At 37.7% G+C, this 16,251-nt stretch overlaps 1 protein-coding gene across 3 annotated transcripts in view; it reads right to left on the bottom strand.

Annotated features, from left to right (window-relative positions):
- Positions 1–356: 356 nt before the first annotated feature.
- cdc42l (cell division cycle 42, like) overlaps positions 357–16,251 on the bottom strand; it is a 41,990-nt gene continuing 26,095 nt past the window's right edge. For all 3 annotated transcript variants that reach the window (XM_028810039.2, XM_028810037.2, XM_028810038.2), the window contains exon 7: positions 357–2,729. In XM_028810039.2, coding sequence (XP_028665872.1) covers positions 2,640–2,729 — 90 coding nt within the window. In that variant the 3' untranslated portion in view covers positions 357–2,639. The remainder of the gene's footprint in view (positions 2,730–16,251) is intronic.

The raw sequence follows: 16,251 nt of genomic DNA, 5'->3' as shown, positions 1-16,251 counted from the left end.
TTCTCATTTCTTTCATTCATAAATATGAGATCCTCAACTGAGACAACTAATGAATGACCACAATATCTAAAGAAGAGCAATCCACTGCATTCTTTGATAAAAAGAAGTTATTAAAAGTGAGCATTGACAAATATAAAATCTCCTTTTCCACAAGATCCATATTTTGTCCTATTTAAGTGTCCTTTATGTCTCCATCTTAAATACAGAGGTGAGAAGGTGAAAAATGCACAAACTGGTGGTCCAAAACATCTTCATATCGCTTTTCAGAATGATTTTACTCCAAGGAAGCAAAAGACGTAAAAATTTGTTTATAAAAAAAAAAAAAAAAAAAAAAAAAAAAACCCCACAGAATTAGGTTGACATTTAAAGAAGTTTATTTCCCATTCAAAACTGTTAGCAAAATCATTAAGATAAAGACAAACATTTTCTTTTTTCATTAAACCTTTGATCTCAATGTAAAAAAGGGGGCACAAAAATATAACTTTTCAAATAAAAAGAATTTAAATGTGGAAAGATAGTACTTCACAAAACAGAGCAATCCTGTGATATTGACCAAGTTTAGCAAGGCTTCAGCATGCCAGTTGACGTTATACATCAACAGGCGCTTCTGACCCCTGTGAAGGGCGTGTAAATAAACACTAATGGATTATAAAGTATTGAAAGGACAAGGAATCAGTAAGAAAAAAAAAATCTTAGATAACAATGCAGAGGCTTGCAGTAACTATGAAGAATAAAAATAACTGCTAAGCAATAGCTGGTGAATTGCAGATCTGTCTTTGGTGTATATGAGGTAGCTCAAAAAGGAAGATAATTCAAAGTTAACGCTGTAACCTATGTTGACCATAATATCCATTTTTTACTGGCTATATATATTTAAATATAGTCCAAACCACTGTATTATTTAAGTTAAAAATGACAGTGGATTGTCACTCACCCAACATTGGCTTAATATATTCAAAACTACTGGTGAGACACATGTTACATGGAATTACCATATGTATACATACAGTATAATGTATTAAAACACTGAATAATTTTAGCTCTTTATCCATCAATTTTTTTTAATCACTTTATACTGGCCAGGGGGAGCAAGTGCCTATCCCAGAAACAATGGAAGCAAAGTGGATTCAGTTCTGGACTCAGCAGATCTTCATATCATAGAAAAATCCAACTGACATAAGCCACAAAATACAAAGGGAAATAAAGTAATAAATTTGTCTGGTTATTCACTTACAATATAATTGGAACTAAATCCCAATTATGAAGGTACAAAAAGGACTAGATGTACAACTGATTATTGAATACAACAGTTTAAAAAGTTGTCAGCTTTTATTTGAAAAAATAAGGAATTTTCAAAATATAGCTTTCTAGTTGTTTTACATTAACTAATAGATTAATAGAAATAAACCACTTGTGCCCTGTTACTAATCATCAAAACATTCAAAGCTGGTGCCATATACCAAAAGCCCAAGTGCAAAGGAAACTTCACTTTTTAAACAAAGACCACAGAAGTGTTTTGTCACAGATGCTAAACATGTTTACTTATTAATACTTGCTATTTCCACATTTTTGGCAATGAACAATATTACAGGAGTGAAAAACGTTTATAAAATAAAAAATACACACTGACACTTAGAATTAATCAAATTGACTACCGTGACTGCTACTGAACTTAATGTAACCGATTACAGGAATAATGCATTTAGCTTGAGACACTATTTTTTCAACGGATCTTATTTCTTGACTAAACAGAAAGCTTAAACCAAAATTAAACTGCAAGTAGGAAAATCCAATCAGAGGCTGCTCAAGGGTGACAAAAAGCTATCAAAAAAAGAAAAAACACAACAGTCATCCCCCTTATTAGTCAAGTAAGATTATGAAATGGTGGTACATTCAAATAACTACACATATACAATGCTTATCTATTAAGGAAACCAAACAAAATTACTTATGGAGTGAAGTACTTAAATGCATAAATAAGTAATCCTAGACTGCAAGAAACTTGAACTTGATCTGTGCTGCCTCTGTGCTTTTTAGGTCCTGAATAAAAGGGTTTCCTACTCAGAATGTTCAGTGGGGGCTACAATTCCAGCTAAAAAGCTTTTATTAACAGCTATTTAACTAGGGCAAACAGTGTTATTCTGTAAATTAACCACACTCAAACTTACAGTATGTCAAGTTTGTATAACCACCTTCATTTCCTTTAATTACATGTCTTAAAGTATAATAATAATAATAAACAAAAAACAATTTGCTAATAACACAAGAAAAACGACAACCTAAACAGAAGCCACTGTATGGCATTACATTATTTTTCCAATACAATGCATTTTAAGATGAAAGTCTTGAATGCAATTATTTAGTAGGATGGCCTCATTCCTATCTAAAAAGGGCTTCTGAATCAAGCTTAACACAGAAGCCTTACTGCTCTTAAATCTCTTGTTTATGACTTCAAACTTGCCCTTCCACAACCCTAGAAAATGGGCTGGCTAGAGCCATTCATAAATGACATAGTTAAGGGCAGTCACACACACTTAGTACAGCGGTATAGGAATAATCAGCAGCACAAAACCTACATCTTTTGGTCAGCAATTAAAGAGTTGTCACATCTCCATGCTTAAATATATGGAGAGATATCTTCATAGTAAACAGCACTTTCTTTTTTGTTTAGTCTCAGGAGGTTCAAGAGCTGCCAGGATCGCTTCATCAAAAACATTCTTCAGTCCTCTCTGTAAAAAGATTAATGATATACATAGGATTAATAGAAGCATTTTCAATTAGGATGAAACACTGACAAACCATTTATTCATTGTCACCGACAAAAAAAAAAAAAAAAAAAAACTTAGGGAATAAAAACACATTCATACCTAGTATGTGCACACTCAATTCATAAAAAGTAAAAAACTGTTAAACACCAGGGTGGCATTGACTTCTTATCTGGCTTTAGCTGAGGTACCTGGCATTGCTCATGTTTTTTTCTATCTGGTGTAAAGAAGTCCATATTGTAATAAAGGAATCCAAAGGGCAACATGTCCAGACCAAGGACAGCTTGGATCAACAACATAAATAGCAAGGGGTAAAGTGTCCAAAAAAAATCAATAAATATATATTATATATATTATAGATAGCCTGGAATTGCTTTATGGAGAACATTTATCATGTGTTTAGCTATGTACACATGTAAACCCATAACTTGAAACTAAGATGCACTTCTTGAATGATTATAGAAGTGTCGGTCAGAACAGAAGGACAGCTTTTTCCACTTCTGCATAACTAGAAGTTGCCAGAAGAAATTCTCCCATACATTAGCAGATAGTGGACAAAAAGAAATTGACTTAACAAGCAAACCAGTTCATCAATCATTACCCTAGAGGCTTGACTTGTGTACACACAGGAATTAAGCAAAAATGGTTCTGCAAACTTCCACTGCTGAAGGTTACGGCCCAGAGCAACAAAAGTTTAGGAAGCTTTTGGCTTAAAAGGATACTTTCATGCTTAGAAAAAACCTATATGATAGTTTCTTTGGTGGTGATTAGTACAGACTTGCTTGACAAAGGGGAACCAGAGAGCCAATGCAATTCACTGGTTTTCTGTCCACGGTTGGTTGCAACTTTGCATAAAAAAATGCTAAGATTGGTTTAGAGTAAGATAGAATACTTGATTTAGTGTGTTACGGAAATGTTTGGACAGACATAAACAATCTGGGGAAAAAACAAAAAACAACATTCAACACACACAATTCACTCTCCTTTCCTCCCGTTTAAAATTATGTTAGTTGCACAGCATTTGATATTTGCCAACATGAAAGTAAACATTTCTGCTTCAATTCTCTCTGCAGGCAGACATCATACCTATTACCATTTCCAAGAAAAGGATCATGCAATGATCAGTCACAACATTAAAACTACCTTCCCAATACTGTGTAGGTCCCCCTTGTGCTGTCAATTCTCATGAAGGGGTGTATGCAGTCTGTCACAATCTTTAGGTAGGTGGTACATGTCAAAGGAACATCCACAAGAATTGCAGGACCTAAAGTTTCCCAGAAGAAAAATGGTCCACAGCATCACACTGCCTCCACCAGCCTGCCTACTTCCCACAGTCCATGCTGCTGCCATTTCTTCCCCAGTTGAACAATGCACATGCACTTGGCCATCTACACAATCTAAAAGAAAACATGATCAGACTAGGCCTTCTTTCATTACTCCATGGTCCAGTTTCGACAGTCATATGTCCATTGTAGGCACTTTTGGTGGTGGACAGGGGTCAGTATGGCTACTCTGACTACTAGGCCTTCTTTCATTACTCCATGGTCCAGTTTCGACAGTCATATGTCCATTGTAGGCACTTTTGGTGGTGGACAGGGGTCAGCATGGCTACTCTGACTGGTCTGGGGCTATGCAGCTCCATTCACAGCATTCTTTGATGCACTTTGTGATCTGACAACTTTCTCCAATGGCCTGCATTACATTTTTCAGCATTTTGTGCTACAGTAGCTCTTTTGTGGGAATGGACCAGGCAGGATAGCCTTCACTCAATGAGCCTTGGGCACCCATTACTAACCACTGCATATGTGAAACACCCCACAAGACCTACCATTTTGGAGATGCTGTGACCCAATTGACTAGCCATCACAAATTGGTCCTTGTCAAAGTCGCTGATATCCTTATACTTGCTATTTTTTTTCTGCTTCCAACAGATCACCTTCAAAAACCATCTAATATATCCCACTCCATGAAAAGTGCCATTTTAACAAGATAATCGATGTTATTCACTTCATGCTGTGGTTGATTGGTGTATACGGAGCTTAATACCATCTGGCAATTACATTGGACGATATAAAGAGAGTTTGTCCAGATTTTAGCTGTGCATAGCTACATACTCAAAATACCATTATGGGTTATTTATAACCTTATAATTGTTTAGTAGTTTGGAAAGGCTCCTCTAACAGCATATAATTTGATATGTTGAACATTTTATGAACAAAGAAACACGAGAAATATGAGATTGTTTTTTTCTAGCTCTGTTGTTGTACAGCCCAGTTATATACATTAGCAAGTTTACTAGTGTTCTCAGTGAATGCACCTATATTTAAGCGTTTTGATCAGCACAGGGGTGTTACATAAATCAAATAATGGTTATATTCTTATAAGTGTTACACTGACTGCTGGTGTGTTTTCACATTCACATTACAAATTAATGTACATGGTTATTTATAATAATTTAACCTACTCTTTAGAAAACATTTAGATTCTCATTTGCATTTTCTATCTTAGTAGCAGATTACTGTAGATTGTGGGAATGGTATAAAGTAAAATCAGTACATTCATCTGCCAACTTTCACATCATTAGTCTGTACTTTCAGCATTTTGCATATTTACCAGCCACTGACGTGCATTCTGAGAAGTCCAGGGCAACCAGTGACCTGTCAGGACATAGCGCAGATATTGAGGTTTCCAACCCTAGTGTCCATTTGTATCCATAATCACTTTTACTGCCACTGGATGCTGCAAAAAGGCATATCAACCGTAAAGTAACTTGTAGTGATCTGGCACTTGTGCAGTCGGTGGAGCATATATTTAAACTGGACTTCTGGCGACTACCAACAAATCTTCAGTGTTACTGACAGATGAAAGAGCTGGGCTCTGCTACTGTGCATACATATGACAATATAGCTGGAGTATTTAGAATATTCTGAGTAGATGTCAGTGGTTTCATTAAGCCCCCCCATCATGACCACCAGACATGTAGTTTGCTATCCCCAGCAACTCACTTAGATCGGTCTGTGACTCACCCTGACCAAAATCAAACAGGGTTGATTTATCCTTGCGTCTTAGGGACCAGTTTATACTTCACGCTCTGAATATGGATGCACATGCATCATGGCTGCCACATGTTCCCAGTGTTCATTTGACGCATGTTCTGAGCATATCCTCAGAAATTAACACGATGCATGCACGAGTTGCAGTCCCAGCAAAAAATTGGGGCGGGGGGGGCTGTGGGGGGGGGGGGGGGGGGTGAGATGTTTGGGATGTTTCTGCAATATGTTCAAGTCTCTATTTACTATCAACATGTGACAGCAAGCCACTTTGCAGACCCTACATGTTTGATGATGATTGATGAATAGTTTGATGTACTGAAGCAAAATTCTGACATACAAATGCATTCATGGTGCTTTTATATTCAAGCGTTGCATATTTCCCATCGTAATGATGCGATACATTTTAAAAGGTCTCACATACCATCTTCTGTACCGTCTTCCCCCCCCCACCTTCACAACAGTATCAGAATGTACAGCAGCATATTTGAGCCACAGAGGGAAAAAAAATAAATTAGGGACACAGTGAAAAGGTCAATTTTGTTATTAAAGTGGAAATTTTGTCTTTAATCTCCTAATTTATTTTGTCATTAAAGAAGACTCATAAACATCATCATAAAATCGACCCAGTTGTTAATCGCTATGTGGTTCTAGAGCTTCCTCCTGAACTGACAGCAGCGACAAGAAGCAATTGCCAGACAAAACACATTAAAGGTATGATATTCCAACTCTCTGAACATTTACAATCCTTAGATTTATATCCGACATCACTTTCATGATGAAATGCATTAAAGTATGCATATTACATTTTACAGGTAAGTCATTAACTTTAAATAATGAATACTGTTAATTACACAAGAGTACGGCACGTTGGTGGAGTGGTAGCACTGGTGCCCCACAGAGTCACATCCCTGGTGTTCCCTGCCTGAAGTTTGCATGTTTTCCTGGTGAGTTTCCACAGTGTGCTCCGGTTTCATTCCAAATACATGCAAGTTTGGGGATTGGTGATGCTAAAATGATGCTAGCTTATGTGTGTGCTTGTTTTCACCTTGCAATGAGCTGAGCCCTGTCCCACCCGTTGTTTCTGCTTCATGCATGCTGGATTAGGTGCATCTCTAGATTGGTACAACTAAGCACCAATTGCATTTTAGTTATTTAATTTTAGTTGGCAAAAAGTAAACTAGTTTCAGTCATCTAAAAGTAAATTAGTCAAACAGTCAAATATCCGATGGAAATCTTGATTAACATATGAATATGCACAGAATATACTGTGTACCTCTAAACTATTAAACTAACATACACTAATGAGCCAAACCATATGTAGTGATTATTGAATATAAAATGAACAGTAGGTGTAGAAAAGATTTACTCCAAAAGATCTTGGTCAGATAATGGCAACTCCGGTCTGTCATCACAGTTTTCTGGCCTTCAACATACCTTAGTTATACTTCTATAAGATTTTACCAAAAACAGCTGGACCAAGCAACACACATTTAATTTCAGCATAGGTTTATAAAGAATGACATCATTATGGACTATGTGATTTATCTGACCATGTGTGCATTTAAATTTTATTCTGATATTTTTTTTTCTCCAGCAATTGAAAATACTGCTTAAAATAATATTAAACACAAAAATTCAAACATTATTTTGCCTGTAATATTGAATTGGTTAAATTCCAAAATAATTTGGGACACTTACATTTAAATAAACCATTGTATCTGTTTTTGTAACAAAATACTTTCAGAGAATCACTCTGTTAGGTTTGCTGAAGGGTAGCATTTAATGGACGAGTCAAATTTTTTACATTAATTCAATATTTCAGAATTCGTACAAAAGAGCCTTTGCTGTGCGGTTTCCAAAGTGTGTCACATGAGTGATCAGACTTTGTAATTGCTTAGCCTGTGTGCAAATTCACAATTACAAAAATTACCTGTAGTCAATTAATCGTAACAGAGAGAATGCATTACATTCACTAACGTACTATTCTAATGATACAAGTGCTTTTACTACATTCTTCATATTTTAGAGGTAATGCTCATAAATATTAAATTATTCCACAAAAACAAAATGAACACAAATTTAGTGTATACAGATTCATATTCAGCATTGAAGCAATGTCGTTTTGCCATGCTGTACATGTACATATTATACTCGTACTAATGCACTTCAAGCACTGATATCCTAAATACATTTTATGTTAGTATTAACAAATGGAGCATCTCATTTTATTGATGATAGCAAAATACCCGCGCTTCGCAGCGGAGAAGTAGTGTGTTAAAGAGGTTATGAAAAAAAAAACGAAACATTTTAAAAATAACGTAACATGATTGTCAATGTAATTGTGTTGTCATTGTTATAAGTGTTGCTGTCTTATATATATATATATAAATACCGTGGCTATTTGTTTGTCTGTCCAGGATTTTAAATCACCTGTAGCTCGCAAACCGTTTCACCTATTGACTTGAAATCTGGTACACATATAGTACGTCACGTCTACTATCCGCTTTATGGGTGATGATTGTATTACTCTTTTTATCTTTATTTTATTTTATTGTAGAATCAACTCCTATCTGCGCACACCAGGGCGGCCGTGGGCGGATGCGTATGGTGTATTCACTCCATGTTATCGTGCATTGCGCTGTCACTGGTATTTTGATAAAAGAATTTGAACAACATATAAGAAGCGTATAAATTATTAAACAGTAAAACATTAACATTTAAGAAGTAAAGTTACATTAAGTACTACTGCAGTGCCTTCGGGTATACCTCATTTTTTGTTTGCCCATTACATGCTTAAATGTATACATTTTTTGGTGTACCTACCCGAGAACATGCGACATATAACCGAGCGTGGGAGAAGCATGGATTTTAAACACGTGTTGAGTTCATCTGCTGGTCTCCCTCGTGGAATAACTGGTAATGTTTGACTAAAATCTACAGCGAGTAAAACGACATTACCTCCTATTTTTTTTTTTTTACGCTCTCTGAGATCTTGCTTTTTTCGGTTCAAGGCTTCATAAGCTCTTTTATGTTGTATGGTGTACTTATCCCAAACCATCATCTTTGAATGTTGCAAGACTTTCGCCTTGTATGTAGATCGGGGTAATTACATTCATTGCATTCCTAGTCTGAATCACAATCTGATTGTATGGGTGGTTACCTGGCACTGTAGGGTTGCCACCCGTCCTTTAAAATACGGAATCGTTCCGCATTTGAGAATGAAATTGCACGTCCCGTTTTGAATCAATACGGGACGGGATTTGTCCCGTATTTTTTTTATCATTTTTTTTTTTAAAGCAGCGTCTCATGCAAATCATCCCACACGCATTTTATGAAGATGCCTCCTTTCCTACTTTTGATTGGGTAATACTTGATGTCATCGTTAGTTTGATTGGTCTTTTTAACTGTCCAGTGAGGAGGGCGGGTCTTTTAAGTAGAGTCTGCAAACTGTTGGCACTGAGATGTGGCACCCGCTGCAGTATGCGTCCCTTATTTTTTTGTATTAAAAGTAGTAACCCTACCTGGCAGGTAACACTTATGTTTGGTCATGAAGTCGTCTAAAATCCGCCACGTGCCCTCTTTTAATTGCGAGAAGCAGATATATATAGCCAAATTCTCGCGCTTCGTTGCGGCGAAGTACTGCTTTTAATTTTTTAAGAAGAAAAGAAAACCTTTTTAAACGGATCGAAAATATACCAATAACAATTTGTTAAGGATCTGTTTTTTTGTGAACCTCGCTTTTCACAGCTGTCGCGCTACGGCGTGTGTTTCGTTTATTTGACAGTATGTAGATCGTGGTAATTACATTCATGGCATTCGTTTTCTGAATCACAATCTGACTGTATGGGTGGTTACCTGCCAGGTTACGCTTGTGGTTGGTCAGGAAGTCGCCTTACATCCGCCACGTGCCCTCTTTCTGTTCCCAGAAGCTGATCATAGAATGGTTTTAATAGTTTACTTTCAAATAATGCAAAGAGTATGCGACACGTGTTTCTCCCTAATTCTGGGCTCATCAGGCATACACACTCACTGCATCCCCTCTCGTGAATCGAATCTCTATCGTTAGCGCCAGAGTTGAAGCCCCTAACGTTGCGGTCAGCAAGTCGGCTAACATCCGCCATGTGCCGTCTTTCAGTTGCGAGAAGCAGATCATAGAATGGTTGAAACTGTTGCCCCTAACATTGCGCCACGGCTTGTGGTTCGTTTATACCTCGTGTCTTCTCATTAAACTTTTATCTCGCGAATATGTTATTGCAATCCGCAGCGGGAGCGTTTCTATAAACTTAATTTAAACTTACATTTTACACCGTGCTTTGTTTCCATTATGAACATGCTTGTATGCTTCACTCGCTCCCTTCTCAATTGTTTAATGAATTTTTTGCTCTTCGCTGTTTGCGGCTCTTCCTTCATTTCTCCCTACTGCGTTCTTTTATCTCGCGAATATGTTATTGCAATCCTTAACGGAAGCATTTCAATAAACTTAATTTAAACTTACGTTTTACACGGTGCTTTGTTTCCCTTATGAAGATGCTTGTATGCTTCACTCGCTCCCTTCTCAATTGTTTAATGAATTTTTTTGTTCTTCGCTGTTTGCGGCTCTTACTTCATTTCTCCCTACTGCATTCACAGTCTTTTCACGTGATTACGTGGGAGGCGTGATGACGTGACACTCAACTCCGCCTCCCACGGCCATCAAGCTGCCGTCCATTACAGTATATTGTGAAAAAAGAGGTTCCAGTTATGACCATTACGCGTTGAATTTCGAAATGAAACCTGCCTAACTTTTGTAAGTAAGCTATAAGGAATCAGCCTGCCAAATTTTAGCCTTCCACCTACACGGGAAGTTGGACAATTAGTGATGAGTCAGTCAGTCAGTCGGTGAGGGCTTTGCCTTTTATTAATTAGTATAGATATAAATAAGTCAAACAGCCACTTTGTTTGAAACATCCCTCAATTTTTTAATTGCTATGTCTATTTTGTTACTGCCACTGTGCTGTATTAGTAAGTGGATGCATGTGAGTTGGTTTCACCTACAACCCTGAGCTGTACTCACCAGTTACAAAAAAGGGTACATGTGCGGAAGAACATGTGTAGATGTGCTCCTTAAAAATCAAAGGACGATTGTGAGGCTTCTGTTCCTTTATCGGGACTACGTAGGACACACTGTATTAAAAGCGATTAATTCCCCCTGCTATTTCATCTCCTGTTACAAATGCATGACACTACAAGCTAAACGCGATTAATTCCCCCTGCCATTTCATCTCCTGTTACAAATGCATGACACTACAAGCTAAACTGTCACGGCTGATGCTGAGTGCATCTGATTGCACTCTCAAAGCTGCACGAATCGGTTTCTAAGTAACTTGTAAAGGGATAAAACTGGAAATAACACATTTTTTTTTATCTTTCATTAATAAGTATTTTCCCCAATTGCACTTAATGCATTAGTATTAGCAGGGTGAATGGAAGCCAGAGTTAACGGTATTGGTATCGGCAAATTACTACCTAGATAACATTACATACCTTGGCATGAATCTCAGGATGGCGAACCTCTAGATGCCTCTTCAGGGTTGTGGTATTCTTACCTGTAAACTTCATTCCACATGGCTTACACTGGGATTTATTTTCGTTAGTGTTGTAATTAAAGTTGGTCTGTATATCTGACCACTTTTTTAGCCTGACAATCTCTTGGGAATTCTGGCTGATGTGATGATTTCCTGATAAGCAGTGTTATCCAATTACAACTGTCCATACAAGTTTTTAAAATTGAACCACTGCATTCATGCTTGTTATTTTCTGGCAGACTGTTATGTGTGATAGAGATGTGCAAAGGGCTTCACATCACTCATTGTCCAGTTGTCTGTTTGCAACATTTTTGTTTTGCTTAGTTTTCATCAGCAATGATTTTAAAAGCATTTGTCTTAGTTTTTGTCATTAATTGCGCATTTTTATTTAGATTTTGTTCTGTTTTCATCACAGAAAAAGGTTGAGGATTTTGTCAAGTTTTTATCAACAAAATTAACACTGTCTTCAAGGTAATGCAATTCAGCAACTGCAGTCATTAAGTTTAACATCCCCTCTGATTAAAAGTTGTGTAATGTGCCAATGGCTTCACATCACCAATTGTGCTATCAGTAATTGTATCAAAATTGAGCTATCTCAACGCTACTGAACACAAGAAAGAGGCCAACACAAAACTGAGTGCCAGTTTATCATAGGGTGCAGATATACAGACACAGTATTCAGGTCGAGTAATCAACCTATGACACATTTTTGGAAAGTACAAATAAAATGCATACAGATATTTCGGATGAAATCAAAAACATCACACCAGCAGTTTCTGGACTGGCATAAGATCCCAACACTCTACTGCTATGAGACAGCAGCATTATCCACTGTGCCACAATGTCACACTTTTTCTAATGCATGCTCAGAGTGATTTACATTTTTTATATTCCGTTTTTTTGTTGTGCTTTCAAGTTTCACAACACCAACCTGACAATATGGATGAAAAGTAGAAACTAGGCTTAGATGGCTGTGTCATGTCATCAAAGTCTAACATAATTCTGAAATCAGTGCACTTTTAATACAGATATTTATACAGAAATGCCAACCTACGCTGCAGAGCTCCAAATCAAACCTGAATGCAATTTATTATTTCTATGTCTGTATCAAATAGTATTATAAGAAACAAAATTTCTGTAGTAGAATACCATTTAAATTTGACTAATATGGTACTGTTTACATGCTCAGTGCACTAGCAATAACCACATCCTGTTTACAGCAGGACATTGTTCATATAGTCACCAAGAAAAACAGCTACCTGCTCATTCTTACCATCTTCATGATAGTTTGGAGACTACCTTCACCTGCCAATTAATGAAGTTAAACTAGTTGCATCTTTACTTTTCTATAACTTGTCGATAAGGGACACAGTTTAAATGGGAGGCAGGTTATATCCACAGATTTAGCAGATTATGCAGTTTCAAACTATCATTTGCACTTGTTGGTAGTGTCTACACCTTAATTTTGTTTGTTGAAAATATTAATATGAAGCATGACAAGGACATTTACTTAAGGATTCCAAGTCTGTAGAAGTTTAAATTAACTAATGCCCTATGTTGACTGGACTTTTCCTCTCCTGGCTTATATACTACCCCTTTTCCTATCTTGTCTTTCTCTCGACTGTGAACAAACAGAGAACACAATTATTGCCAACCACGACAGACAAAACTTTGCAACAATTATCAATCAAAAGGTTGGTCTTTTACTCGTCCAAACAATGGCAAAATGTCCACTCCTTTCTTCGTAGAACTAGATTTCTTCCTAGCCTCTACATCTGTTCTATTGCTGAACTTCTATTGCCTAGGGCAAGGCAGTATTAATAGGTCAACCCTTGTACTACAAAGAGTACCCTACTACCAGAACATATGGACAGATGATCAGCAATAACAGAGTTGGATTATGGGTGCTGCATTGACTTCACCCTTGTTAAGGGACAAGGGAACAAGCAAGATAGCCATACTATAAAACAACAGATTCTTGTTGAAGGAAGACAATTGATAACTGAATATGCAGCAGATGTAATTTTTGTTAGCAAAAGAGGATTATGGTTAAAACTGAAAAACTGAACTGCAATGCAGCCTACAGCCACAAGATGTGAGAAGCCAAGAGAGAAAAAGCATTCTGTACTCCCTTCCACACTTGCCAGAGAAACTCTCCAAGGGTCCGGAAATAATTGGGACAAAGCATCATCTCCACTCAGACACAACATGAATCAAACACATGCTTTTATTCTGAGACTATTGTTTGTAATTTTGTTGTTAGGGTAAAGCCAGCGAATGTAAAAAAAACATATTTTTGGTCAATGGTATTACCTTAGCTGGAAGTAACATACTATGTTAAGGGAAAAAGTCTTTAATTAAATAAACTTACAACAGCTAAATTCATTAGGAAAACTTAAGTAACATTCCATTAACTCAGAACAGTGCCTTACACAGCACTTAGATCATACACACAGGATGATAATTGAGTGCTGGTGAACTGATTTCTTCACAAAGTGCAGATGTTAAGAGACTTGTAATAATGCACACTAACTCATCAAACCAGCTGAACTCTTACAAGAACATTTCAAAGCTAGTCCTAAATGAAAAAATGTTTTCTGTTGTAGATCTTTAGAGGGGTTTTGGGCCTTTTTACATCAGGAGAGAAAAACTATCAAGAAAAATTTACAGTAATATTGTTTTGTGTTGCTGTTCTTGCTCATACTGTATATACTTGCATAAATTAAATTTTCTATTTTCCCTCATGTTATGAAAAAATTGTATTACTCCTTTTATTACAGCAAGTATGCTTGGGTTATTTGTTGAAAAAGTCTTATCGCTACATTAGAACCTTAAACCAAGGACATGAAAGCGGATTTGTTTAGACATCACTACTGTACGAACTTCAGTCATAAACTGAGCAGTTCTCTTCCGAGTACTAACATCCCAGGTAGAGCGTGAAGCAGACCTCCCATAACAGACATATAAACATACCATATAAGGTGTTTTTCATTTGATTTCAAAAAGTATTATATCTGTAAAGGCATGCAGCATTCAATGCAAGTCCAATGTGAAAACCAAATGTGTATCTCCATTGGGCCGCTTTAGATTACAATTTCTGGGCCTGATCCGACAAGGCTAATCAATCACAGACAAAGGGATACTTAGATATGTCTCTGTGATGCACCATTTAAAAATATGGTCAGGGAGCAAAGTGCCATAACTGAGTGATAGAGAACCTTGACGGACAAAACTCTGCACCAATTGTCAACCAAAAGACTGGGCTTATGTGCACCTAAGACATCAATGGGTAAATGTCAACTACCTTTACAGGCTACTGTAAGCACCGGATCTATGATCTCACTACATGCTCAATGCTCTCAGCCCGACAGAAACTTCTACTCCATAGCAGGACCTTTATTGTCTAGGGTGAGGTTGTAACAAAGGCTGGAGTGATCCCCAGTTACTTGGAAGGGTAACCCTGGTGCTAGACTAGAAGAATTGTTACTATTGAAGTTAGTCAAGTGTGCCACCAAGTCCTAACCTTGCTAAAGTAAAGCAAGTTGAATGAATAAGAGAGGAACCATACATAAAAGCCATGGGTTTGTCTTGCTAAAGACTGGAGTTCATGGATCACTAACCATCCAGCAGACTTAAATTGTACTAGCCAACCCGCGGTGTACCATACGCCGCATAATCAGGCCGCTTTTTTAATGATTTTTAAGCACAGGGAAATAATTAACATTTGAAAAATCCGTAATTTAATAAACCACCAAGAAAACGGGAGGAGAGGGGAAGGACGCCCATTACGCCCCGTCCGTCATGCTAGTCTGCTGATTTCTCGTTCAGTATGCACTGCCTGCTCATGTTCCCACCCCCAACTCGCCACCTGAATCGTTTTCCTCTTTGCACAGTCGACACGCACATGTGAGTCACATAGACTTTTCATTGCTGTTTGCGGTTCTGGACGCTTTTTGCGTACTGAGTTGTTCTGGAGTCACAGTTGAGAAACACCTTTTTAATGTCTTTTAAGCACAGGGGAAAAAATGAACATGTGGCCCGTGCTGCTGCTTTGCAGTAAGGAGACAGTGGAAGACTTTGCGTTCGCTTCCCAGTTCCTCCCTGTGTGGATAGCAAATTATCCGCGACAAACAAACTGTTTTACACGCTGCATACCAATCCGCGGCGTAGTATACGCCGCATAATCACGCCGCTTTTTAAATGTTTTTTAAGCACAGGGAAAAAATGAACATTTGCAAAATCCGGAACGCTGCTTTCAGTAAGTACAATGCACACGCATTTAATTTGTCAGCCACTGCTTGCCAGCCGTCTTTTCTGGTTTGGGCTGTTTTTGCAGTGTTACCGCTTGTGCATATTAAATCTTGAAATCCTTCGAGTAACTAATTAACTAACTAACACTCACCCACTCAGTTTGTGTGAAAAAAATGCGCCCGTTCTTCCATCATTTTATTGCAGCCTATCAAAGACTTGCTGATCATGTTTTCTAGACTCAATATACATTGTCATTTCACTCAGCGCGGAGGTGCGCATTCATCTCGGATTATTACATCCTGACTAATCTGCTACATGGCTGCGTTTGAAAAACCGACTTATCCCTGATGAGTTTCACCGGCATTAATGATTAGGAATCTGGTTGGAACAAAACCCTGCAGCCACAGGGGTTCACCAGGACTGAGTTTGGGAAACACTGCTCGACACAGACGAAACCGACTCAGGTGAGGAGTTGGGGCGGGCAAAGTAGTTGCAGCTATTGATTATTCAGTGTTGTTTGCCTGGGTGTCTGATCTGCGTTGACTGACATGGCTATTTTCTGCGTATCCCATGGTTGTCTTCCGGCAGTGTGAATGCCTCGAGAGACAGGGCGTCCTT

This window comes from Erpetoichthys calabaricus, chromosome 9 (genome assembly GCF_900747795.2).
Source record: "Erpetoichthys calabaricus chromosome 9, fErpCal1.3, whole genome shotgun sequence".
Lineage (NCBI taxonomy): Eukaryota > Metazoa > Chordata > Cladistia > Polypteriformes > Polypteridae > Erpetoichthys > Erpetoichthys calabaricus.
This window is presented reverse-complemented; position numbering and strand designations above follow the sequence as displayed.